The sequence below is a fragment of the Pagrus major genome, chromosome 10 (genome assembly GCF_040436345.1).
Source record: "Pagrus major chromosome 10, Pma_NU_1.0".
NCBI lineage: Eukaryota > Metazoa > Chordata > Actinopteri > Spariformes > Sparidae > Pagrus > Pagrus major.
In genome coordinates this window covers 14,045,851-14,070,595 of record NC_133224.1, presented here as the reverse complement: position 1 = coordinate 14,070,595, position 24,745 = coordinate 14,045,851, and the positions used below count along the sequence as shown (strand labels likewise).

The following is a 24,745-nucleotide window of genomic DNA, read 5'->3' as shown; positions in this document are numbered from 1 at the left end:
GACGAAGTGAAATATTCTGAAGTTTGGGAAATGTGTGAGGAGCTGAAAGCTAATACTGTAGGTCTTACTTGGATTTACATTAACTGGTAACATCTACAGTAGTGTTTCCTTTCCTTCCTACAGGTCCCTCCCTTATTTTCTATTCTCAGATCAATACCATATCTCTGCCATTGCAGCACTTTTAAAAGCTAAATGACAGCCGCCATAACCATTATTTTCCATATAAATTCAAGTGGAAAGAGTGGGAGTTCTCTGAGCTATACACAGAGGTAGGGGTCGGGGGAGGGCTGCATTGTGGGAGGAGAGTGGAGCCCCGCTGAAGCTCGAATGCATTTCCAAATGTTGAATTTCCATTAAAATGAAATATATTTCTGGATCTACACTGTGCTGTGCTGTGCTGTGCGCAGCAATCATCAGAAATTGTGCAGCAGAAACAAAATGGGAAAAGATGTTGGCTACCATGATGTCGTCTTGGCAATTTGGGTTTTCCCAAACTGCAGTAAATACATTTTGCGTGCAGCTTTTAAAAGAGCCAATGCAGCACTGAACTTCTATAATATTCCCATTCCCATTTAGTTTCAGCAATTGAAACAAAATGGAAATGGGTTGTGAGGTTAATCAGTCAATCTAAATTGCCTGTAGGTGTGAATGTGAGTGTGAATGTTTGTTTGTGCCTATATGTCAGCCCTGTGATGAACTGGTGACTTGTCCATGGTGTACGCCGCTGCTCGCCCACTGTCAGCTGGGCTTGGCTCCAGCCCCTCCATGACCCTGCAAAGGATAAGCGGATAAAGACAATGAACGGATGGAGGTCAAAATTGATGCAGCAGAACCTGAGATATCATGTTTTTCCGCGTGCATTCTTTTTCACGCATGAAGAAAGATTCACAAATAAGTGATTCTCAAAAAAGTTATCATAAATACCAACTGATCTATTAATCAGAAATGGTTTCAGCTATAGCTTTGAAGCTACAGTTATGGTCAAAAGTGTACATACACTTGTAAAGAACATATACAGGTGCATGTCTAAAAATTTGAATATCATGGAAATTTTCTCTAAAACTTAATTCAAAAAGTAAAACTTTCATATATTCTAGATTAATCACACTAAAAGTGAAACATTTCAAGCCTTTTTTGTTTTAAGTTTGATGATTACAGCTAACAGCTCATGAAAATCAAAAATCCAGTATCTCAAAATATTAGAATATTACATAAGACCAATCAAAAAAAAAATAATTATAATACAGAAATGTAAAAGGTATGTTCATTTATGCACTCTACACTACTTGGTTGGGGCTCCTTTTGCACAAATACTGCATCAATGTGGTGTGGCATGGAGGCGATCAGCCTGTGGCACTGCTGAGGTGTTATGGAAGCCTAGGTTGCTTCGATAGAGGCCTTCAGCTTGTCTGTATTGTTGGGTCTGGTGTCTCTCATCTTCCTCTTGACAATACCTCATAGCTTCTCTATGAGGTTCAGGTCAGGTGAGTTGGCTGGCCAATCAAGCACAGTTATACCATGGTCAGCAAACCAGTTACAAGTCCTGCTAGAAAAGAATATCAGCATCTCCATACAGTATGGATTCATGAGACCACATGATCATATGATCCAGCTGCCATGCCAGCTAAACAGAGAGGCAACTGTCTGGAAAACGAAAATGAAAGGAAAAATGGAATTTTGTTGTATCTACATTTCACTGAAGATATAAAACTTTTAAAAGCCACTGAAAGCATCTCGAGTCTGTTGAACATTGCTGTATCTTTCTAGGTGAGAAAACATGTTGAGTCATTCCCCTTACCCTCATGTCCACACACCCTGCTCTGTGCTCTTATTGTGGGTCAGCGTGGTCGCTTATTGATGTGTGGATGCAAAAGAAATACAAATGGGCACAGCACGCCACACCATAGACACTGTGTGTGCTGCCATGCCAGAGGGGAAAAACGATTGAGGAAACAGGATCTACATCTGAAGCAACCACATACTCCATTCCATTCTGCTCAACTCATTATTTTGCTCGCCCCTTTACTGAAATCCTCAAATGTCACAGAAATGTTTCCCCCTCCCTCTCTGGTGCAGTTCCAGACAAAGAGCTGCTGACATTTTATGGATTCCCTTCAGTGTTATCAGCGATTAATGGTGACCTTTCCTTGGAGGGTAAAGCATTTGATCTTCCCCAACCTGAAGAAACTAGGCTATCGGCATTTCATTTCAAAAGTAAAATTCACGTTGGGTTGCTTTTTTTGATATCGAGCACCCACCAGAGCAGATTCCATGGCTTACTTCATTCCCTTTGTGGAGGTGTTATTTAGCTATGCAGATTGCATAATACACAAAGCACACTTGACAATGAGAGAGCTTAATGGATTACTGTACAAACAGAGAGAGAGACGAGTGCCTTTCAGGACCCTGTGGGAATTCAGTGCTTTTTAGGAGCATATGTGACAGGAACATGGCAGAGGCCTGTGGTGACTAGTGTGGCGCCCTCGCTGGGCGCTATTGTTGAAACCGTGTGATGGACATTCTTAGTGGGCTCTTAGCCCTGTCAGAAGCTCTTAAAGGGTAAATGGCTAAGAGAGCAGTCTTGCTCAGTTGGGAGTTCGGGTGTATGTTCCAAGCTTTGGCACCATTGAGGCTCAGGACCACTTCAGTAGCCTGAATCAATAAGCACAAAGCAGCATGAAGGCTGCATTAGCACAAAATACCCAATGTTCGTAGCAGGAATGGCAGAAACGTTTGTAATGCCTGAATCAAGTGTTGAATCTGCTCGGACTCCTTTTGAATCCCCTGCCAAGTGTTTTTAACCTGAGCTGTTTTACATTAAAGAAATAGAATTGAATAGAAATGTGCTCAGCTGATACTAAGTATTGATCTAAACTCTGTTGTGTTTTGTCCACCTGATCTCCTTCACCACAGTGTGAGCCTTCTGCTGCATATCCAAGTGCAACTAAGTGTTTGAATGTGAAAAATTATTTGGGCTCCTTCAGTATTTGGATCAAGCTTGTGAAAGATAAAGTCCATCAGATTTTGTAGCTACAGCTATTATTTCAATGTGTAAGATATGACTAATGAACATTTAAGTAAATGCAAGTTTCATTTCGATGTTGGTATCAGCAGAGACCCACTATTAAAGGATCAGGGCCTAAAAGCTTGATTTGAGACTCTTCTGGTGGTAAATGACCTAAAATTTAATAGACTAACAGCTGCAATGATTAGTAGATTAATTGTTTAAGTAATTTCTCCAGCAAAAAATATCCAACATTTGCTGGTTCCAGCTTCTTCAGTGTGAGGATTTAATGCTTTTCTTTGTCGTTCATGACAGTAAATGAAGAGTCTTTAGGTTTTTGATTGTTAGTTCAACAGAAGAAGTCATTTGAAGACGTCACTTTGGGCTCTGGAAAGTTGCGATGATGACAGTTGTGATTGTGATGCTGTGCTAAATGACCACCAAAATGATTTAATCATGATTTAATCAAAAGAGTAAGATATTACATGATTAAAAGTAGGGATGTGGCATCGGGCAACAAAGGCTTTAATACGAAATATCTGCATCGGCCAAAAATGGAACATTTCTGCCAACATGAAAATTAATTATCTGCAATTGATGGGAACTTTTGACGAAGTAGTTTTCTTATTTTGCCCAGTGAATGTGTACTTTTTGAAAAGCCTGTATGTCTGCATCTACCAGTGGGCCATCACGATGAGAGTGGGCTTGATAATATAATAGATGTTCTCTTCATTCAGGGGGAAAATTATCTATATCTGCAATGATGATGTTGAAGGTTTTGTAATATTCTAAAAACCAAAAAAGGCTTTTTATTAAATTAAATTAATTAAATAGAATTAGTCTGACATTGTTGGCCTATAAATAACCAGAGTCAGCAGTAACAAGATCTCTGAAAAAAGGCCTGTCTGTTCCTCTGCGCCAAAATGTCTCTCTGTGGTTTGGAGACAAAAATTCCATGTTTCACAGTAGTAATCATCCTCCTCTGATCAACACATTCTTTGCTCGTACGGAGTAATGTAGCTTTGGATACCCTTTGGATCACCTCCTCCATCATGTTCTTGATCCCCAGTATCTCTGTGGTTCCCGACAGCCCGAGCTATAGAGTTAATCCTACCATTAGTGTCATGCAGAGTGAAGATCATTTCCATGTTTCCGTGTCTGCCTCCTCATTAGCTGCTTTAGACATGTTGAAAGGTTCCTCTGTGGGAGCCAAAAGTCGGGGATGGGAGAAGACATTGTTCCAGAGAGAAATAATGAAGACAGATGATACACATGCTACTACCACTATCCTCAGGCTGACGGGTTAATAACCATGTTGGTAGTCCCTAGCTGATTATTGATTCTCTTCGTTGTCTTTGGGAAAGTAGTTTGGTCTTCTCATTTCCCAGGCGTTCTTGTTGGCTCCTGGTTTAAAAACCTTCTCTGCTATTCATTTGGTAAACATGGAAAGGGAGATCATTACAAGCCCTTCTCTTGCTGTCTTCCTCTGTGCTTGCAGTTTGAGTCAAATGCTTGATAAACCAGAGACTGATGTCTTTATAAGTCCATTATACTCCAGTCTTACATTGTGTTTTGCTCTGTCTTGCACATATCTGCTAAATGTTCCCCAGAGTTGAAATGAAAGTACCATAAACCCCCTGTCTGCTCTGTTCATTGCCTTTCAGTTAAAATAAAACTGAGATGTTTCAGTGTGATCTGTGATAGAATGTATAGCCAGCCCGGGCCGACGTGTATAAATCACTCTCTTTTAAATTCAACGTCCTGGGAAGTGTTTTTGTCAATTTGAAGTGAGCTCATGATTCATCTGAGCTAATCTAGTCATCCTGTTGAGATCCTTGCTCAGTGAAAATGGGAGTCATTATTTCACAAAACGTCACTGGTGCATCGACTCAAATCAGACAAATGCAGAAACACAACCTGAGTTTCCCAATGATGGCGGCGTATTTATTTACAGTTTTTAAGTAGCTTTTATGAAGATAGATTGTCGATGATTTGACTTGAATTATACGCTTTTCTGCACTCGCCGCACCTGAGCTGTACACTGACTCTACCAGCAGTAGAATATAATAGTGTGCACACAAAGAACATGGATGCACATGAGAGGAACTCATACTTCAAGCAGTCTTCAGACCATAGAACACCAGGTTTACTAAATTAATAGCAGAGTTGCAGTTATTTTAATTGTAAAATTGTAAAAATGTAAAAAAAGATTGTGAAAATACAGTGAAATATGCTCATTTAAACTTACAATGCCCAAGGTGATGCCTTCAAATGTTTTTTTTGTTTTGACCAACCTCCCAAAATATTCAGTTTATAATGATGTATGACAAATACAAACAGCAAATTGTCTCATTTGAGAAGCTGGAACAGGAAAATGTTCGGCATTCAATTTTTCTTGGAACAGGGGGGAAAAAAATGATCGATTAGTAAAAACAGTTGTCAATTTTACATTTGAGTGATGAACTAATTGATAGATTAATTGTTTCAGATTGCCAGGTTTAAATAGTTTTTGGCATACTGTAATGAACAAACAGGGGTTTAGTGCAGTCTTGGTAACACTTCAGTTGAATGGTCGTGCGGAAGACTGAAACAGGTCACTGTCTTGACCATGACATGACACCTGTCAGGAACATGAAGCAGGATGTTTATCGTTGACTGTTTTCATTAAGTGTCATTCAGTCAATTATGTCACTTTTAATGCAAAGTTGACATTGTCTCAGATGAAGTATGATTGTATTTTGTCCCCACAACATCTCTCTGCTGGCTTTTGTTTACAACAGGTGCTGTCTTTGGAAACAGAAATAACACAGCAGCCAAACCAGAATGGCACTCCACCAAGGCCCAAAAGTCCAGTTTAATTCAATCAAACGTAATCCAATATCAAACTTGATAGCCCTGTATCACTCTAAATTTTAAACCACCCATCACTGCTTAACCATGATTTAAGCTCACTGGATTTGTAACGATAAACCACTAGGATAACAAAACACGAGCTAAAAGCTATATCTATGTCACCATTGTGTTATTGTAGCAACAAGCCCCATTCACACTGCCCTTTGAGTGTGGGAATCATGCATCGATACTCTGCATCGTCCTCTGTGTGAAAGTTACAAATGCAGAGAGTGGGAACAGTTTTGCTGTGGCTCTGATCCACTGCCAGAGGTAGTATCAGAGCCGCAGCAGAGGTGATACAGCGTCTGTGTGAATGGAAAAGCCGGAGTCGCGAATCAGGTGTGTCGGTCTGATAGTGTTCACAGTCTGACAGCTAAACAGATCCTTCACTCATCAAATAAAAGACAAATATCCCACACTTCAACCCACAAAGCAACATTACAGGACCAAACAACAGTAATGTGGCAACTGGTAGTGTCTTTGGCAACTCATATGAGGAAAGATAAATGTCAAGAATAAAGTCACCGCGTCAGCCCTCCTGACCAAGACTTCAGTGAACTTCCCCCCAGAAAACAGCATCCCTCTCAGACAGGGTCCGCTGTTTATTAATGGTGATTATGTGATGCCATAAAGAGCAAAAAATTAAAAACGTTGTTTGTCTTTGTTATCCACATTGCATGATGGGTCAGGATCTCAACCACAACACATTATAACAGCATCCATATGATTATAAACAGTTTGCTGAGACAGTTTTAGATTTACATGTGAAAACATGTTAAAAAAAACCACACAGATCTCAACATTATGATGTGTACCGTCACGCCTCTTTTGGCTCCACAACGCCAGCATGAATCAGGCATTATTCCCTGAGACAGAAACAGATGTGTTGAAAATCGCCCTATCTAACAATGTTAAAAAAAGAGAGAAAACATTCCATGATCCGTCTCTTTATCCGGGTCTGTGCCAAGCATTAATGTGGGCTATTATGGGCCGAGACTCATCCTCCATCCAAGTTCCATGGAAATCTGTTCTGTAGTTTTTGTGTATTTCTGCTGACAAACCAACCAACCAACAAACAGGCACATGTGAAAACATAACCTCCTGATAATACAGTGTAAAATAATAATTTAAAAAAATGAATCGGAGGCGTACGACCTTCAGCAGCGACTTTTTTGGCAAGTTTTGCAGATTTAATATAGGGAATTTACCACCGGCAGTCATCTGTATTTATGTAATTTTCTTACCGTACTGCTGTTGTTCACAGAAAAACCTTTGGTTACAAAACTGTGATGTTTTAAACCAGGGTTATAGTGAAATCAGTTAACCGCTTTATCCTTAGTGTTAAGTTCCGATTATGACAGTGTGATGCACAGCCCCTCAAATAAAGTGTCACAGCAGTATCTGCATCTATATACACTATGGATAAATATAGAAGAGGAAATTAGGCTTGTACATGTGTGCCAACTTACACAATGACTTTGAAAAGGACAGCTGCATAAATCTGAAGAAAAGACATATTTGCATATTTTGTCTGAGCTATGAATCTACAAATAATTGTATGTGTCTGGCTGCAGGTGCTCAAGGTTTCCCACCTGACATTGGTTAACATTTTTTTTATTTATATATTAGCACATGGATGTGTCTGACTCATCTGTCTGTCTCTACCTTTCCTCTGATTAATTATGAAAGTGAACAGATGACGTGATTGTTCAGTCAGTCGCTGACTAATCTCATCACTCTAGTTACTAGATTATGGTCCAAACAGCCTCCTCACTGTAATATGTGGCCTTTGCTGTGTGATGTTACCTCACAGTTTATTTCCCCTGAAGCTGATATTATAAAAATCATGAAAGTAATTTCTTCTAATGTAAGTGGAGGTGCTTTGTATACAGGCGAGGTTGGGTTCCTTCCCTATAAAATGCTGTTGGTTCTCCCGGAGTTTTAATGCAATCAGCTGCCATGTTTACCAGTATTTTCACATCGAAACTGATTGGTTTTAATAGGGGTACGGGTCAGAGTGCACTTTTATTGTAGCACTGTTTGCGTTTCCCAGTGACATTGCACTGTGCAATAAATTGACCCCGATGATTTCACTGCTCTTTCTCACCTCTTACCTGTAAGTGTTCCCCTTCTGCAATGATCACCTCACATGTAATATTACAGTGTTTGTATGCAGCCCTACATCCAGTTAATCTCTCTCCTGCTCTGTGTCCTTCAGGGCTGCCAGGAGGAAGGACAGTGACGGCGCAGTGGTTTTCTCAAGGCCGAACCAAGAGGGAGGCAGAGACGTCGACACAGGTCAGATATCTCATCAAACTTTCTCTGAACTTCATGTCAAAGCCACCTACACATCAAAAGCAACTACTGCAACTGCATTTTGGCATTGGTTTAATTTTTTATGATTAGATCGATATATCTGGCTAGTAACGAGTAAAAGTCCAAGAGTTTGTATTATTTATTACGTATAACAGTGTTGTACAAAGCCAGCAACACACAGCCATTTTTAATTTTAGAGCGGATCCTACTTAGTGGGACCTAAAGTGTAAAGCTGTGGAAAGGCCACGGGGGCTTTAAAACCACAAGAGTTTATCCATACTCTAAAATGTGTCGAAACGTGCGTACATAATGACACAAATTTGTAATTACACCATATCTCTGGACTTGTGTGGCCTCAGTGGCTTACATTAATCATCACAGACGACCTCAACTGCAAGGTGCTTCTGTTTTGCTTTTATGGATGAACGAAGGACGTTTGTTCTTGTGGATCTCTGCTTGTATCCTGAGGGGACGCTTGACTATGTGGTGTGATTATTGATATGGAGGCTTTTTTACTGCACACAGAGCGCCTCATCATCCACATACAGCTGCAGATACGCACACATATACTGTGTTACACACACACACGCACACACACACACACACACATGCAGGTGGGAGGACAAGCACATTAAAGACTATGTGCCCTTTAGAAAAATGATGAGGAGGGAAGGAGTTAGTCAAAAAGAACAGATAGTTTTAACGTAGCACAGCATATTCCAAAAAGATTAACAGCAGAACATTTACAAGAGGGCTGAGTTGTAAAACTGGAAATGGTCGAGTTAGAATGACTTGTAGATGCTTCAGCATAAATGTAGTACAATCCTGAGAGTGATGTTACATCATAGGGACCCTGATAGCGAACACACAGCAGCTCACAGTTTGGATGAATGTTGCCAATGAAAGCTGTTGGAAACAAAAGCAGCACTGATGGAAACAGAAATAGAGATTGCATGTTACAAACAGGAACATACAAGCAACACGTATTTGTGTTCAATACACACACTTTTTTTTTTTTTAATTGGTCGACCTGACCCAACATTGTGATGTGCAATAAATACTTATATATAATGCATTGCACAATTTTAAGTCGTTCAAGACAATGTTCAGACTTGGAGAAATCCACAATTTTACTCAAGGCAACGGTGCACTTCATTTGGTCACCTGTCGCTATAGCTTCTGGGGTAGGGTTAGTCAGCGACCAAGACTCCGCTTATTGTGAATAAAACCTTAAAACATTTGCCTGAGTCACGTCAGATAGATTTTCATTAGGAATGGTGTTTTTTTGACAGTGTATTCACCACCAGTGAGGCGTTAATCACAATATTACGGAACATAAACACCCACCAATGGAGGTCAGCACTGATCCCTGCTGCAGTCAGGTTGATAAACAGGAGTGAGGATAAATCCACTTTTTAATCCAAAAAGGTTCAAAGTAACTTGTGTTGGTAAACAGCTTCAGATCAGAGCAGAATCTGATGTGACTCTGGGTGTTTATTCCTCCAGAAGGTCTGAATCTGCACCTGACTCCCTCCTTCACAGATTGCTGGCTCTGAGCAGCTGAGCAGCGACTATGCTGTCCCGCTCCACTCAGCCCTCCCCACACAGCTCAGCAAAGGTCTTTTGTTGCTTGTTTTGTTTTGATAGAGAGACCCCTACCCAGTGAGCAAAAAGTGGTTTAGATCATGTCTTTTAGACATCATTTATGGACATCCAAGACGTCTAAAAGACGTCCTCTGGGGAGCCAGAATGAAAGTTTTTTATACATCTTTTCTGGACGTTGTATAGACATTTATATATCGTTTATCGACTAATTCTGGCTGTCAGTGGACGTCCAGATCATAGCCAGTATGAACATCTATTCTCAACTAATTCTGGATGTCAGTGGATGTCTAGATTATGGCCTGACTGGACGTCTTTTCTCAACGTCATTTATCGACTAATTCTGGCTCTCAATGGATGTCCAGATCATGGCCTGGCCATGTCAATAGTCAGGCCATAATCTAGACATCCACTGACATCCAGAGTTAGTTGAGAATAGATGTTCATACTGGCTATGATCTGGACGTCCACTGACAGCCAGAATTAGTCGATAAACAACATATAAACGTCTATACAACGTCCAGAAAAGACGTATAAAAAACTTTCATTCTGGCTCCCCAGAGAACGTCTTTTAGACGTCTTGGATGTTCGTAAATGATGTCTAAAAGACGTGATCTAGACCACTTTTTGCTCACTGGGTAGTTGCAGAAATGGCATATTGTCCATTCAAACATCAAGACGCATACGCAGATGTAGCTGCAATAAGCTGATTTTGGCTGATGTGTGAGTCTGTCCAATTTTTCTACTGGGCTTTACTCACTGGCTTAACTTGTTCCTTTCTTACAGTATTTAAAAATTCCAACAACCTCAAACATATTAGCTGGTCAGTGAGTGCTGCTTTAAAGGAAGATTGCTGGTTTGAATTAACACACTAGTTGGAAAACATGACTAGTGAAAGGAAACCAGTTACACTCCACTCTCCTTCAAACTACTGAGCAGACACCTCTCTGAAAAGCAAGCTTCTCCTTCCTAATTCTTGAATCATCTCAGAAGCATTTGTTGCAGATATGCAGATGAGTAGCTGTGGTGGGGCAGCTCATGTCCAGGGCTGAGGGACTGACAACTTGTTTTGTCATTGAAATCTGTTATTGTTGACATGGAATTGGCTAGACTGGTCCAGCTAAGCATGGAAACATGGCTCACTGCCTTGCTGTACAGATGCCATTGCTTGGTCTGCTGGTCACCTTGGCAGGAGAGGAAGGGATGTGGTAGGTTTGGAGGGGGTGAGAGGAAAAGAGAGACTGTAGCCAACGCTTGAGGCACGACACGGTCAGAGTGGCCATCAGTCTTATCGAGGGCCTCTAGCAACAAGAAAACATGAAGCAAAATGCACTTCAGACAGAAACACCTGGCTTTCATCCCATATGGATTAATGACTCAAAGAATGATATTGCTGACAAAATAGTTGCTTGGAATACATTCAGAGATAGATGTGTAATTAACAGATGAATGAATACATTTTTACTACAGAAAATCAAGGTCAGAGTGACATCAGTCACTATCAAACGTACTGAGTGGGGCAGGGCAATATGTCGACATGTCAGTATGTCTCAACTGACCAGACTGTTCTACTTATTCTAATACTAGTCTCTACCCACCTACTCATTATATCCACCTTACTGATGATTATTGATCAAAAATTCTCTTTGTGATAATAATAAGTACCCCTACAACCCCTACAATTTTGTCACAATATCGATATCGAGGTATTAGGTCAAAAATATTGTGATATTTGATTTTGTGGCCCAGTCCTAACATTTATGAAGTGCTGTAGATATCAAGATATACGGTATATCATGTATAGCAATATAGCCTAAAAGTATCGAGTCTGGCTGGGGATCTTTGTTGTATCTCTCTCAGCCTTGTTTCCTGTCAGCTCACAACCCTAGATGAACAAAATGGCAACTAAATCAGTAAATAAAAGGACTATATTTAGATTTATATCAGAGATATCTGATCAGAGAATAAGTATACAAGGTTACATTCAGTGCCATCTTTGGGTATCTGACAGTATTCAACACTTACATATTTTGGATGGTACAAAAGAAGTAGATATCCCTCACTAATCAAAACAAAGAGCAGAACTGTATAACCAGCCCCAATTTGTTAGGTTCTCATACTGTAGCCACACCCAATACAACCGGACAAAACAGCAATGCAATAAGTCCTACCTATCTGGGGCTGTTAATGCATCCCTGAAAGCCATCCATATTCACTTTACAAAGATATTCTCAAATCCTCACGTTTGAGAAGGATGGATCAGCAAATCTATTGCATTTTTGGTTTGGACAGTTACTAATTCAATGAATGTATTATCAAATTATTCACAGATTGATTTTCTGTCTATTGATTAAGGGGATAATAAACTTTATTGTAAACCATTGCATGTGCCTTTGAGATGCAGCTTTCAGGATCAGCTGTGTCAACTGTGCCTACTCTGTAGTTGCATGCACATGCAGTTTTACAGTACAATGGAGGATTATAAAAGACTGTTTGTGTATGTTCTCTTCTGGTTTATCTTCTATGTTAGGGCTTAAGATAATTAGGTTAAAGAGGGACTTTGTGTGAGACCTGTCTGGTTGTCTGACAGCTCATGTTCCTTTCTTATGAGACTCTGCTTTAACTGTGTGAGGCAGATTCTCTGTGTCCCCGGAACCCATCAAGGAAGTGAGCTGAAGTGAAACTAATAAATTAAGATCCAGTTTCTATAAAACTACTTTGGCTTTTCTGGCCACTCTTAAGTTAATGAATCTTAGGTTTGTATTGCAGTATTAGGCGATGCAAGTTTTTCTTTGTTTTTCTTTTTCTTTTTTTTCCAATTGAACTTGATTTTGTAAGTGCTGGCCTGACAAATCAAGGAAAGTGAAATGACTAAAGCTTTGGGTTGAAGCTCAAACCTGAAAGTGTTCCATAGCGACTCGTCGGGCCTTTGTCAATTCTTCCTCGTCTTGCTGTTGATGATTCGCTGACAGACTGAGGCCAGCTCCCCTGACAGGCACCATGTAATTGACGCTGATCACTGGAGGCGTCTGAATGCCTCTTGTGCATGTTAATGCTTCCAATAATGAGAAAGTGGAGCCCTGCTGAGAAACATAACCACGCAGAATGATTCAGACCTACGCATTCATCTCAATAACAGAGTTCTGGCGGTAGCTGGCACGCTAAAGAGTGGGTATTGGTGCTTGACTGGCCGCTGTCATCATTAGGGGAAATGAAGAAGGTTAGCATCAGGACAGAAGAGATCAGTGGGATTAGAAAGCAAGGTTGAGGATTAAAGAAGGCTGGTGACACATTTCTAAGACTTATCCTTCACATGATGAGCGTGTTTGCATAATGTCTTGCCTTCTTCTATCTGGTTAAATTGCCATCACTTTATTTAAGCATTTTTTGAGAGTTTGCTTCCTTTAGTGGCTTGATTAGGCGGCCCTTAAGTGTGGCTCATAACACAGGCGTACACACTTCTGAATGAATATGGTCCCAGATCAACTACGAATGTGGTCAGAGTGATCAGATCTTCAAGCGTCCTCAATGTGTTTTAAGTGGGTTCACACCTGTACTCAGAGCTGTCCACCTGTGATTAGAACGCTCAGGTCTGAATGGGGCCATTGTCATGGAGGACTGCACGGTGTACATTTTGTCATCCCATGTCCACCTACACATCTCTACTTTTAGTCCACACGGAGCCCAAAATTTACGACCACACTGCACATGTGAACACGTAGACACAAAACAGCATTCTGCTGTCCTCGTCTTTGTCCCTTTTGGACTATATCCAGTCTGTTGCTGTCATTGCTCAAGGACACTGACACATACGGCTGAATGGGGGAATGAACCCCACCCCTCCAGTTGGGATTTATTTTATTAATTGCATGTCTAGAAAGAAAATCATCAGAAAGGTGTGACAGAGTCATTAGGTGGACATCTGTTAGGGTGGCATTCACCTTCTCTTATACTTTCACCTTCTTTCATTTTTTTTCACACACAGAAGCTGCAGCCCAGCGTCAGAGACTTCATCTATCACCATTTGCTGTTGTAGCTTTATACTCTGTCTTATGTCCTTCAATTATTTGTCAGGGGAGTTCAAAGACTTGCTTTGGCCTCTGTCCTCCTCCTCCTCCTCCTCCTTGTTTTTTCTTTTTTATCGCCCAGTCCTCTCACAGCTCTGTGGCACCTACCCCACATCTACTTTCTGTCTCCCTAGTGATTAGATTATCTCTCACCTCGCGAGCGCGCTGGAGATGGCAGTGACATTCACCCGGGCAAGATTAGGGAGCGAACACATGGATCCATGCCTGGTGCTGACGCTGTGTGGAGGGGGCTGTCTACAGTAGCCTTTATTCAGAGGAGCTTTTGCATGCACATCACAGTCACGGCAATGACACCCACTTGCCCATTGAAACCCAACATATTACCATCTGAGAAAGAAATTGTTTCCTTTTAAATCAATTAAAGTCAAATGCTTCCATTAGACAACTGTGTTAGTATTGATCAGTTCATGGTTGTAATATGTCACCAATCAATTAGCATTATTTTTTATTGTATTTCTCCAGCCTGTACCCAGCCCTATGTTGATAAAACACTGACAAACTGAAACAGCCTCACCGTGCCAGATTTTTCTGTCGATTTTTGATAGATTTTACATAACTGCCTCAAAGAGTTTTTCAACATGTTTTCGGTATAGCATGGCATTTTTACCCTTGAAGCATTTGTAAGGGAAGTTTCAAGGCACTTTGAGCTGTCAAATGAAGCTTGTGTTCAGTCTTTAGAGCGAAGGCGGCCAAGGCCACTTGAAGAGCAAAGAGTCTATGGAGATGGCAGAGTTACCAGAGTTTTTGTGCATGCATTCATGTTTAATATCTATTTCAGTAAACTTTCACTTGACAATGTGTGCTCTTTCAGTGTCTTTGGATTACTGAACTACATTTATTCCTCCAGGCAATAGAAATACATCTGAATATTTATGTTTTTGGCCACAATTCATCACAATGCAACTCGCTGAGAAGCGAAAGTGGAGTTTTGCCTCATGTAGAATAAAAATGCAATTTAAAGGTGCAATATGTAAGAATTTTAGTTGGAAACATTCCAAAATGAATCAAAATTTTCCACAGACTGAAAAGAGAAGCAACAGTTTTGATGTTACATCTATGACAACTATGTGCTGCGTTGAAGAGCCGTCTATTGAAGCAAGCCCCGTGCCTGAAAACCTCTTTCTCCCAGCGGTCCAATGCACTCCCATGGTAGCTGCATGGATAACTGAGTTAGCAGTCACTGTGGTGATACGCTGCCTCTATTTGTTGGGAGCATGAATTGAAGTTTGATAAATCCTTATGTATTGCACCTTTAAGATCTTCGTTCTCAATAGGTTGTTGTGAATGAGGCTAATGATTTTTTGCAAATTATCATCATGTATTTGTTTTAATGTATGTCACCTCAGTCATTCCTGCTGAAACATTACTGTATAAAGTTTAGAAAAGAGATAAGTTTAGAAATCATATTATCATAATCACATGCTGAGGATCCCTCTCTGAAGATGATATGATACACACTCATTCAGCTGCTTTGTGTGTTTTTGACATGGTTATGGTGAAGTAAAAATTGTGGTTTTAGCAAATAAGCTAATTAGCTTATTACTACAATAAGGCCGTTTTTGTTGGCATTTGGTTGAGGTCAGCAAAGGATCATGTACAATATGAATGTAATTCTACTGGTCCGATTGTTTTGATGACTAAAAATGGACCACAATGGAGAGGGACACCAGATCATTACTTCGGTCAACACGGGCTGCACGATATTAGATATTTTCCATGATATATGTTGAAAAAAATCAGGACCTTTCATCTGATGACTTGAATAACTCTATAGAGGCTACGCACGTCATGTCACAGTAGGCAGAAGTCACCATGGTTACAACCACTGAGTGGCAGCAAGAAGACGAAGTGCTGCAACTGTAACGTTCAGCTTGAATGTCACTAAAACACAAAAGAACAACATCAAGAATGTGAAAGAGCTTTGTTCATTAGCCTCACTTAATATCACATGATGTCGATGTGACCACTGCAGATGTATACACTGTGATGTCGATGCTGAAAGGATATTGTGCAGCCTTCCAGTCTGTCCACCCTAACAGGTGTAGGTATCATTTCAGATGGTTTCTTAGATAATCTTGGACAGATGGCTCTTTGTGAATAGTTCAGTCTCTTGTGATAGTGGTTGCCCATTTCCTCCTATTCCTCCTGTTCTCTGCAGTGGGAAATGCTCAGAGAAACCTATTAGAAACTTGGCAATATCTGTTATAGCTGAGAGATTAGTTCCTTTGCTCTGTCAGTGTTTTCCCTGTCTGTCTAACTCAAAGCCTTTGTATTATTGGCCTAAGCCTTTGTTGAAAATTCTGAATTTTTCTTTTTTTACACCAAAACTTTTGTGCCTTTAATCAGCAGCTGCTTTGATGAGCTCATACGTAATGCATGGCACAGTGGAGGCAATGGGGGAATGACATGTTCACAATATCTGCAAAATTAAGGAAATTGATGAGTTGCCGTTATTTGTTGGGCAAACAAATGTGTGTTTGTAATGAAAGCTAGGTTAGCTTAAGATACAGAAGTGAACAGGACTGGATATGGAACCTTAGTAACATTACCCTACTCTGAGTGCAGGTACTTGAAAGTAGAGGTTGACCGATTTATCTGTTTGGCCGTTAGGACGATAGGACCTTTTACAAACTATTGCTATCGGCTGAACTTGGCTCTGATAGTTGACGATGGCTGCGCAGCCTCCAACGACTGCGGGGGAGTATGTCACCATTTTACATGGAGGATACTCTGTGTCAAATATCATCATTTGAGGGCCACTTCTGCTAAAAATATCTAAATCCTCTTAACCTAAGACAGGTAACTGCTGTACGTTAACGGCAGCCGTACATGCGCAACAGACTTGAATTAATATCATGTTTTTCATTGTAGACTAAGAGAGACTAATGTTACAACAGAGATATTTTTTTCATAAAGTAATTCTCCACTCCATGAAATACCTTCCACACATTAGAAGAGGATTTCCTTGTCTCAGGAGGGCAAAAGGTCTACCATGTGACCGCAACCGCTTTGTTGCTTGTCAGCTCCATCCATTCACATCTTTCTAGGAATTCAAACCAAACGTAGCAGTGAGGTAAAAATGCAGTTTGTATGTATAATCAGACATTTAAACTCTGCACAGCAGTTTTAATGCTGTAAGGAAGGTTTTGCCTTGGCCCCTGTGTTAGCATTCCTGCTCCACCAACACACATATATCTACAAAGCGGAGTCATTGTCAGTTGATTACTTAGAACTGAAACATCTCTGCATCATGGAGCCTTTTCAGTAATAAAAATAAAATAAAATTGTGTGTTTATCAAAGCATTTTGTGAGGAAAATGACCAAACACATCAGCAGAAGTTAAAGAGTTTGTCTCCGAACCGTTCCTTTTCTTACTTGAACAAATGAAAAAAAACAGAGCTGTCTCAGCTGTGGTTTTATGGAAACCACAGTGGTGGTGAGTTCAAATGGTGAGGTGCAGAGGTCACAAATATCTCCAGGGTGCTGCTGTAATTCTGGACTGCTCTCCCACAGTTCCTGGCCCTTTGAACTGACCTGACTGCAGCGTTTCCCACAGGTTGAGAATATTTGTGATGGTGGGTGGCGAGGTGAGTAAGAGACAGTTTCAAAACTTGTGAAACAAGTTACCTTTAATATTCCTAATAGCTAAACAAATGACTATGTATACGTCATTTGTCGTATACGTACATCTTTCTATAATAAGAAATGAATAAAATGAACAAATATTCCATTTTCAAAATAGATTTAAGAAGAAAACACAGACTTTAAATAACTATTTGAAAATAACTATTTACATAATTAAATACCTTTTTTGCTTTTCTAAAATATATTCAAGAGATGGAAACACTGTCGTTGTTGTAAGGAGTTTGTAGTGGCTCAGCTGCTGGGGGATCATCTTTCTGTGAGGCCCTCCTCCTGTGATGGACATCTCCTGTCTCGCACGTGTCGCATCCTTTTTGGCTTTTGTCTTCGTGTTTTTCCAACAAGCTTTAAGCTGAGCATCGTCTCTCTATTGTTTCACTCCAGTCGATCCATTAAAACATTAGGCTAGCTGCTGCCAAGCAGTCTCTTTCTTTTTCACTGTGCTGTTGTCTATGATTTGGCCTTATTAATCCATTAATTCAGCTAACAAGTTTTTCTTAAAGGAGGAAAAATTTGAGCCTCTCTGCTGAGCCATCATGAGCACGGTTAAGCAACATTATAAACAGCTAGCAACAATGTCACGTTTCACGTTATGTGATGGAAAAGCAGCTGTTTAAACAGTTAATGTGTTTATTTATTGTTTTAATTTCGATATGACGCTTGTCCCTGTTGATTAAACTCAATTAGTTTAAACAAATAAACTTAGCTTTACTAAACCAAGATTAATTTTGATGGTGCATCAGAGCTCTTCTTAATTTTAAATCTGTATTTACTCATTTTAAACCTAGTTTTGCTAAACTCCGATTATTACTAATGTTAGAATAAATGAATCCTTGTTGGTGCAACCCAGCCTGAAACTCTGCTTTTTTGGTCCAGAGCTGTTCTCCTCAGCCTTTTGTTAAATGCTCATTTGCACAGTTGGCATTCACTGTTGGAACATTGAATTTTCCTCTCTTTGAAAGAAGCCCAAACATTTCTAACAACTCTCTGTTTAAATAGACTTCAGGGACAGGTTCATTTCTTGAGATTTTGAAGCACTCCTTCAGCTTGTTTCTTACCTCAGTTTTGACCTGACAGTGAAGCAAACTTGCATAACCCTTGAATGCAACAATATTTTGAAAGATTTGAAACAGCACAAGAGAAAAAAAATTACAGAACATTTAAACACTGTGCTCTCTTGCATGGTTGTAAATCACTTGCCCTGTTCATTGCTGAGAGGTGTCGCTCACAGTTCATGCTGGAGACAGGGATGACCTGGGCCAAAGCAGCCAGAAGACTCAGCAGGGTAGATGTCCGCCCACTCGTTTAATTCACTGGCCAGCTGTTGTATGGCCTCTGCTTTCCTGCTTTGCAGAGACATCACACCCCTGCAAATTAATTTATTTAAAATCAGAGTTTAAAGATCATTTTTGCAACAAATGCAGAAAACACAAAACATCATCAAATGTTCTTTAAAAAATTGTTATTATTATTATTATTACATTACAGTGAGATCAGTATTATCAGTCTACTTCTACAGGATTACAGGAGTGGATCCTTTAAATCCTTTAAAGCTTTTGAATTTGAAAAGTTTTTGAAAATAAACATGAATAGACATGGGTCATCAAAAGTGCTTGAATGATATATTTTGCGCAAGAATAGAAAAATCTTCTTTTGATCATTCTTTTTCTTAACACCAGTGAATAGACCAATGATATACTGTCTGTCTCCTGCAGTTTACTGTCATCACAGCTCTCATTCAAATTATCACTCTTGTAACAGTTGTTAACCTTGATTTGTCTTAAAATATGCTGTGTTGGGACCTTGAATTTGAAGGAATTGGGTCTCAAAAGTCTTTGAAAAGTGCATGACTTTGATGGTTAAGGAGGCGTGTTAACTCTGGTATAACCCTGAATGCTCCTGACAGCACATGTTGCTTGAATGACATCCACTCTTTGATAACTGGCATCCTGTCCAGAGAGGAATGTCCTGGTGAGGGTCTGCAGGGGAGCAATATTGGCTGCATCATCCAAGGGAGGTTCCTGTGGCCCAGCGTCCTGGTGGGGCCACAGGAACCTCCCTTGGATGATGCAGCCAATATTGCTCCCTTGCAGCTGAAGTCCTCCAGGAATGTGGAGATTCTCAAATCTGCTCTCAAGATTGCTTTCTAGGTATAGGCTATTATCTTTTTCTTTTTGAAAAATAGAAAATAAAGGACAAACAATTCCTTGTTATGGTGAAAATCTATGCCTTTATATCTAAAAAAAAATCATGTCCACCGATGTGCTCTTGTGCTTCGAACCCTCTACTGCTCCTCTCCTCCTAATGCCTGTTAAGATGGGACCCAAGGCCATTCAGGTTGTCAGAGTCTTCATAAAAGCAGGATATGAACGGCCCAGGAGGTGGGGTGCCACCTGCCTCCATGATGCTCCTTAATGCCTGATGTGATTGTGACAATAACCTGAATGTAAAACACAGAAACAAAAAGCAAAACAAAAACATCCATATGGAGATCACATGGCAGAATAACCATGAGTCAGAGTGCGTCCGGAACGTCCCTCCTCTTTGATGTGCAAGAAAAAAATTGTGGCTGCTTCCTGGAACACCCTGGAAAGTCGTGCTAGGTGGGTTAAAACATCTGCTTTAAGATTAACAGCAGCAACAAATACGGTACTTACTTGGTCCTCTTTGTATCTGATGGACTCTCTTCGAGGCTTTGATGATCTGCCTCCAACAGATCTGCAGATGGCACAAGCTGTGCACAGCCCTTTGGCTGCTAAACATTTGTTAATGTCTGCCTCCTCTGCTAATGCAGCGAGCAAGGCTGGAAGGTTCCTCTGCATGCTTCACATGGCGAGGTGCTGGGACAGCCACCGGACATCCTTCACTTCCTGGAGGTAGAATACTGTTTAGTACCAAATAAAGAAGACGATCATCTGTATGCTGTAGGGCTCTTGTATACAAAAGCAGTTGAGAGCACACTTTTATTTTCAAGTCCCTGGCTGCTTACATCTGTGCTGCTGTTGGACTGGCGCTGTTGTGACAGTACAAATGGGGACTGGCGCTGTTGTGACAGTACAAATGGACTTCCTGGAGAGTGATCATTCTCATGTAGCTACTTGACTTCTTTAGATGACTCATTGCATGCAAGTGCAAGTCATTGGAAAGCTGTCATTGACTTTCTTTACAACATCATTCACCTGGCCTTTGTGAAGAAAAAACTCAAGTGTTGCATAACATACAGGAATATTGAAGTCAATACCGTTCAGTGCATTTTTTCAGGGCGATGTCCTTTTGCAGCAGCGTCCTGGTCAGCTTTACCCTCCTTCAGGGATACCTTTTGAGGAACTGCTTAAACACTCGTCCCTATTTCAGATTACATTAGATTGGACTCAACTTTGTTTTCATTGTGCAAAGTATAGGTGAAAAAAATAATTAAAATGCAGTTAATATCTAAATAGAAGTGCAAAAGAATTGTTTTAATACAGATACGTGTTGATTTAAGTTAATACTACAGCAGTATGTGAGTGTCCTGGTATCTGAAATAAAGTGCTGCTTATTGGCACATAATTACAAAGTATTGGCATATGATCTTTCAACAGCTCCCACATTCATACCTGACATACTGTATATACAGTAAGTCAGCTCATGGAGACATCAGTGGTCTCATCTATTTCCATGGCCTGAGATGACTTCACATCCTCCAGGACCCTTTAAATCAGGTTTGCTTTCAGTTGGGTGAAATAATCACACCCCAAAAGCTCAGCCAGGCAACCAGGCTTCATGCTCGACGATAATGTCGGCTTTGAAAGCAAAGGAATACCTTGTCAAATAGGGACAAGTAAATTGGTTTTAGATTGCCAGTGTGTTATTACATGAGATGAAGAAAAATCTGAACATACCAGGTGAAAGTGACGCTTGCTTCTCCATATGAGGCTTATGAAGCTTGGAGGTGAGGAGGTGAACCAAGTAATCTTTTCGGAACACAGGAGCCCCAACTTCAATAAAAGTCTTTTTTGGACCTTTATTTGCTGTTGGCTTGTGCTAGCTGCACACACGGCAAAACATTCCTGAAAAAAATAAAGCCGTTATTAATCAAATGTGCTAAGACTTAAAAGCTTCAACCGAATAGTTACTTTGAGGTCTGATAAGATACCATGCCTTCTGAGGAACAGCCAGGCTTTCACCCAGATTTGCGTTGCCTGGGATCTCTGAAATGAATGCATTATGTACAGTATGTAGAGTCCGTATTACAATATCTGACTGATACATAGTCACACTTACTTTCTCTGGGATAGTTGGGTGCCTTCCATGGTCCTGTCTGCTGGGACAGCTACTGTCCCATCTGCCTCCAACACCTCCACATTTGGCTCTGCTGCCTCTGCCCTGCTATTACTCTACTAACTGACAGCAGGGATTGAAGATATCCCTTGGATTCTCCTTTGGTCTCTGACTCTCATCATTTCCCTGGCACTTTATTTTTCACTGAAAATAGGATTCACTGGGCTTCATGGCTGCTGAAAGAAAGACACGTGACTGTCAACCTGTTTTTTTTAGTCCAGCTTTCCATGATGTCACAAATATATGGTCCACTGGTCTGTCTGTAAATAAATGATTGTGGGTCCTGATAGAAAAAAGTTTTGAATTTGCTCTGCAACTGTGGTCACTGCCTCAGGCACTGACCCAAGATGTTAGCGAGATGTGAGAGAAAGTGAGATTATTGGAGGTTTGTCGAGGTGTCAGCCTTTTAAGATGTTAAATGTTTTCTTTTCCTGATCCCACCATCATACAAAAAGAAAACAGTGACAGTTGGTGTGAACAGAATTACATGTGAAAAACAGTTTTATCTTCCCAACGCGCAAACAGATATATACATATTTGCTTATCGTGGATGTTGCTCATCACATTGTACTTGACTGTGGCAGACAGGAAGGAAGTGTGCTGCATCTGTGTCTGTTCACTGTTGCTACGTTGGCTTTTTCTCTCTCCGTCCTTTGTGTACATCTGGCATTTGTACGCTCCCCTGCTTCTGTGCTTTGTGTGTACCGAGCAAAGTCAGCAATAAGCTGCTATCTGTATTCCTGCCAAGCCCACCTTCTCACTGCTGTGTACCCAGGGTTGGGTTTCAGCTCTGAGCAATATATTTGAATTGATACAGTGTACTGATATCTTTGAATGCTTTTAAGCACATCAGGCCTCAAAATTGGCATCCATATTATTTTCCTTCACAATGCATTCTTTCATGGTGGTAAAGCCTCTGCAAAAAATGTTGAGGCATCACATGAAATCAGGGCTGTGGACAGGATTGTAGAAAGAATATCATGGACATGAGTCAAAGACCCCCTCCACCCCCCACCACATCCGTTCAATTATATTCCATGCAAGTTTTAAACTAAAACTTAGTTTAAACTAATCACAACTAACTTCACTGTAATAATTCTCTCTTCTATTTTCCATATGATTAGTAACAGATTATATAGTTATTTCCATGAAAATTCCTTGAAATTATTAGGAAACAACAGACATATAAAGTAAGGCATTACCATTTCATTCTCTAATGTGACAGTCAAATTAGACTTCAGATCCCTCTGCACACTGGATAAAATTCTTCTTCTAGTATAAAGACTGCTTGGTTGAAAAATACTGGTATTAGACTAAAAACTATGAATGAACAAGCACGTCATTTTCTGTACCTGTGTATGTATTTGTTCAACCAACTAAATGATCCATATCAGTATCTGTACTGGGAATAGGCGGGGCTTAAATGGGAAGTGGGTGGTGCACATCATTAGTATCTGAGCATTAGTGACCTCAGTGAAGTGAGATGTCTGCACAGAGCCCAAAGATACTAAAAGACAACAGCCACCCAGCCACAGTCTGTCACCCTGCTGCCATCTGACAACAGATACAGAAGTATCTGCTGCTTTCTTGTGTAGCATAAAGAGACTTACAACTTACATTTGGTTGGACCACCCTGTGTTGTAGAATGACAATTAAATGAACTGTGAACCTTAAAACAGAGGTGGGTGGGTCTAATCGGAAAATGTGAATTTATACCTGAAATAGATATATGTTGATCAAAAGTTACCATGTTTATCTTATCTGAGAGAACTATTTACAGGACAGGTTTTTATCAACATGAATGAGTAAACCTAAGTCCTTTTTGCTTTATATCTTAATAGTATATATGTCCTTATCTGCCAGTAGTTCCTCATAGGAAACTGATTGGTCAGAGCCACAGAGGTCTGAACATGAGTGCATAACTTGAAGCCTGGCGAGATGGATTCTTGTGTGATCTCGTGACCTCACGTGAACTTGTGATCACGCAAATCCAGCTGCCTCCCAAGGTCAGTGATTCACAGCAACTTTACACTTTAAAAAACCTTTTTGAATTTTTTTTTTTTGGCCTTTTATGGCTTTATTGACAGGACAGTTCAGCGAGGTGACAGGAAATGGGATTGGAGAGAGGGAGAATGACACGCCGCATAGGGCCACAGGTCGGACTTGACCCTGGGCCGCTGTGACAAAAGCAGAGGCTTGGAAGTAATAACAGTGAGCTTTCTGCTGACCCTCTCTTCCTCTCTCTGTATCATCTGAGGTCAGGCTGCTGGGTCAGGAGTGTGAAAACAGTAGGGTGTGTGTGTGTGTGTGTGTGTTTACTGTGTGTGAAAATGTGTATTTGCTTCAATCCAAATATTGTCCCAACCTTGGCGATGTACTAACGAAACAAAATTGAAACCGCCTTTTCTGCATGCACATCCAAACTGTCAGTCTTAATTTAAAATGTTGCAGCACAATAATGTAGGCTGTGTGGGGGCGGAAGAGCACTGAAAATATTCAGGGGGAGGAATTACATTTCTAGAAAAAAAAGAGAAAGTCTGAAGCACTTCAAAGCAGCAGATTGTGTTATACAAATCTAAATTCATATGGCTTGAGGAAATGTCAAAATTGTATTACAGTCCTATTATGAATACTAGCTCTGCAATTAAAGGTAGATTATAGTAGTGGGATTATTAAATATTAATTCACTTGCAAAGTATGAAAAAGTATTCTGGAGGGTGTTTTACATTACATTACACATCTGCTGTGTAAAGTTATGGTGATGACCTGGGGTGCAACTGCAACAGCACTCCTGGGTCATCCAGGTGACAAGGCAGTGTTTCCAGCAACATATGTTAGGATAGCTATACAGCTATAATACTGTAATACCATATTACTTGTT

General features: G+C 40.4%; 1 protein-coding gene across 1 annotated transcript in view; it reads left to right on the top strand.

The window, feature by feature from the left end:
• Positions 1-24,745, top strand: part of adam19a (ADAM metallopeptidase domain 19a) — a 197,598-nt gene that overhangs the window by 27,238 nt on the left and 145,615 nt on the right. Inside the window, exon 2 of the mRNA XM_073474423.1 lies at positions 8,115-8,194. Coding sequence (XP_073330524.1) covers positions 8,115-8,194 — 80 coding nt within the window. The remainder of the gene's footprint in view (positions 1-8,114; positions 8,195-24,745) is intronic.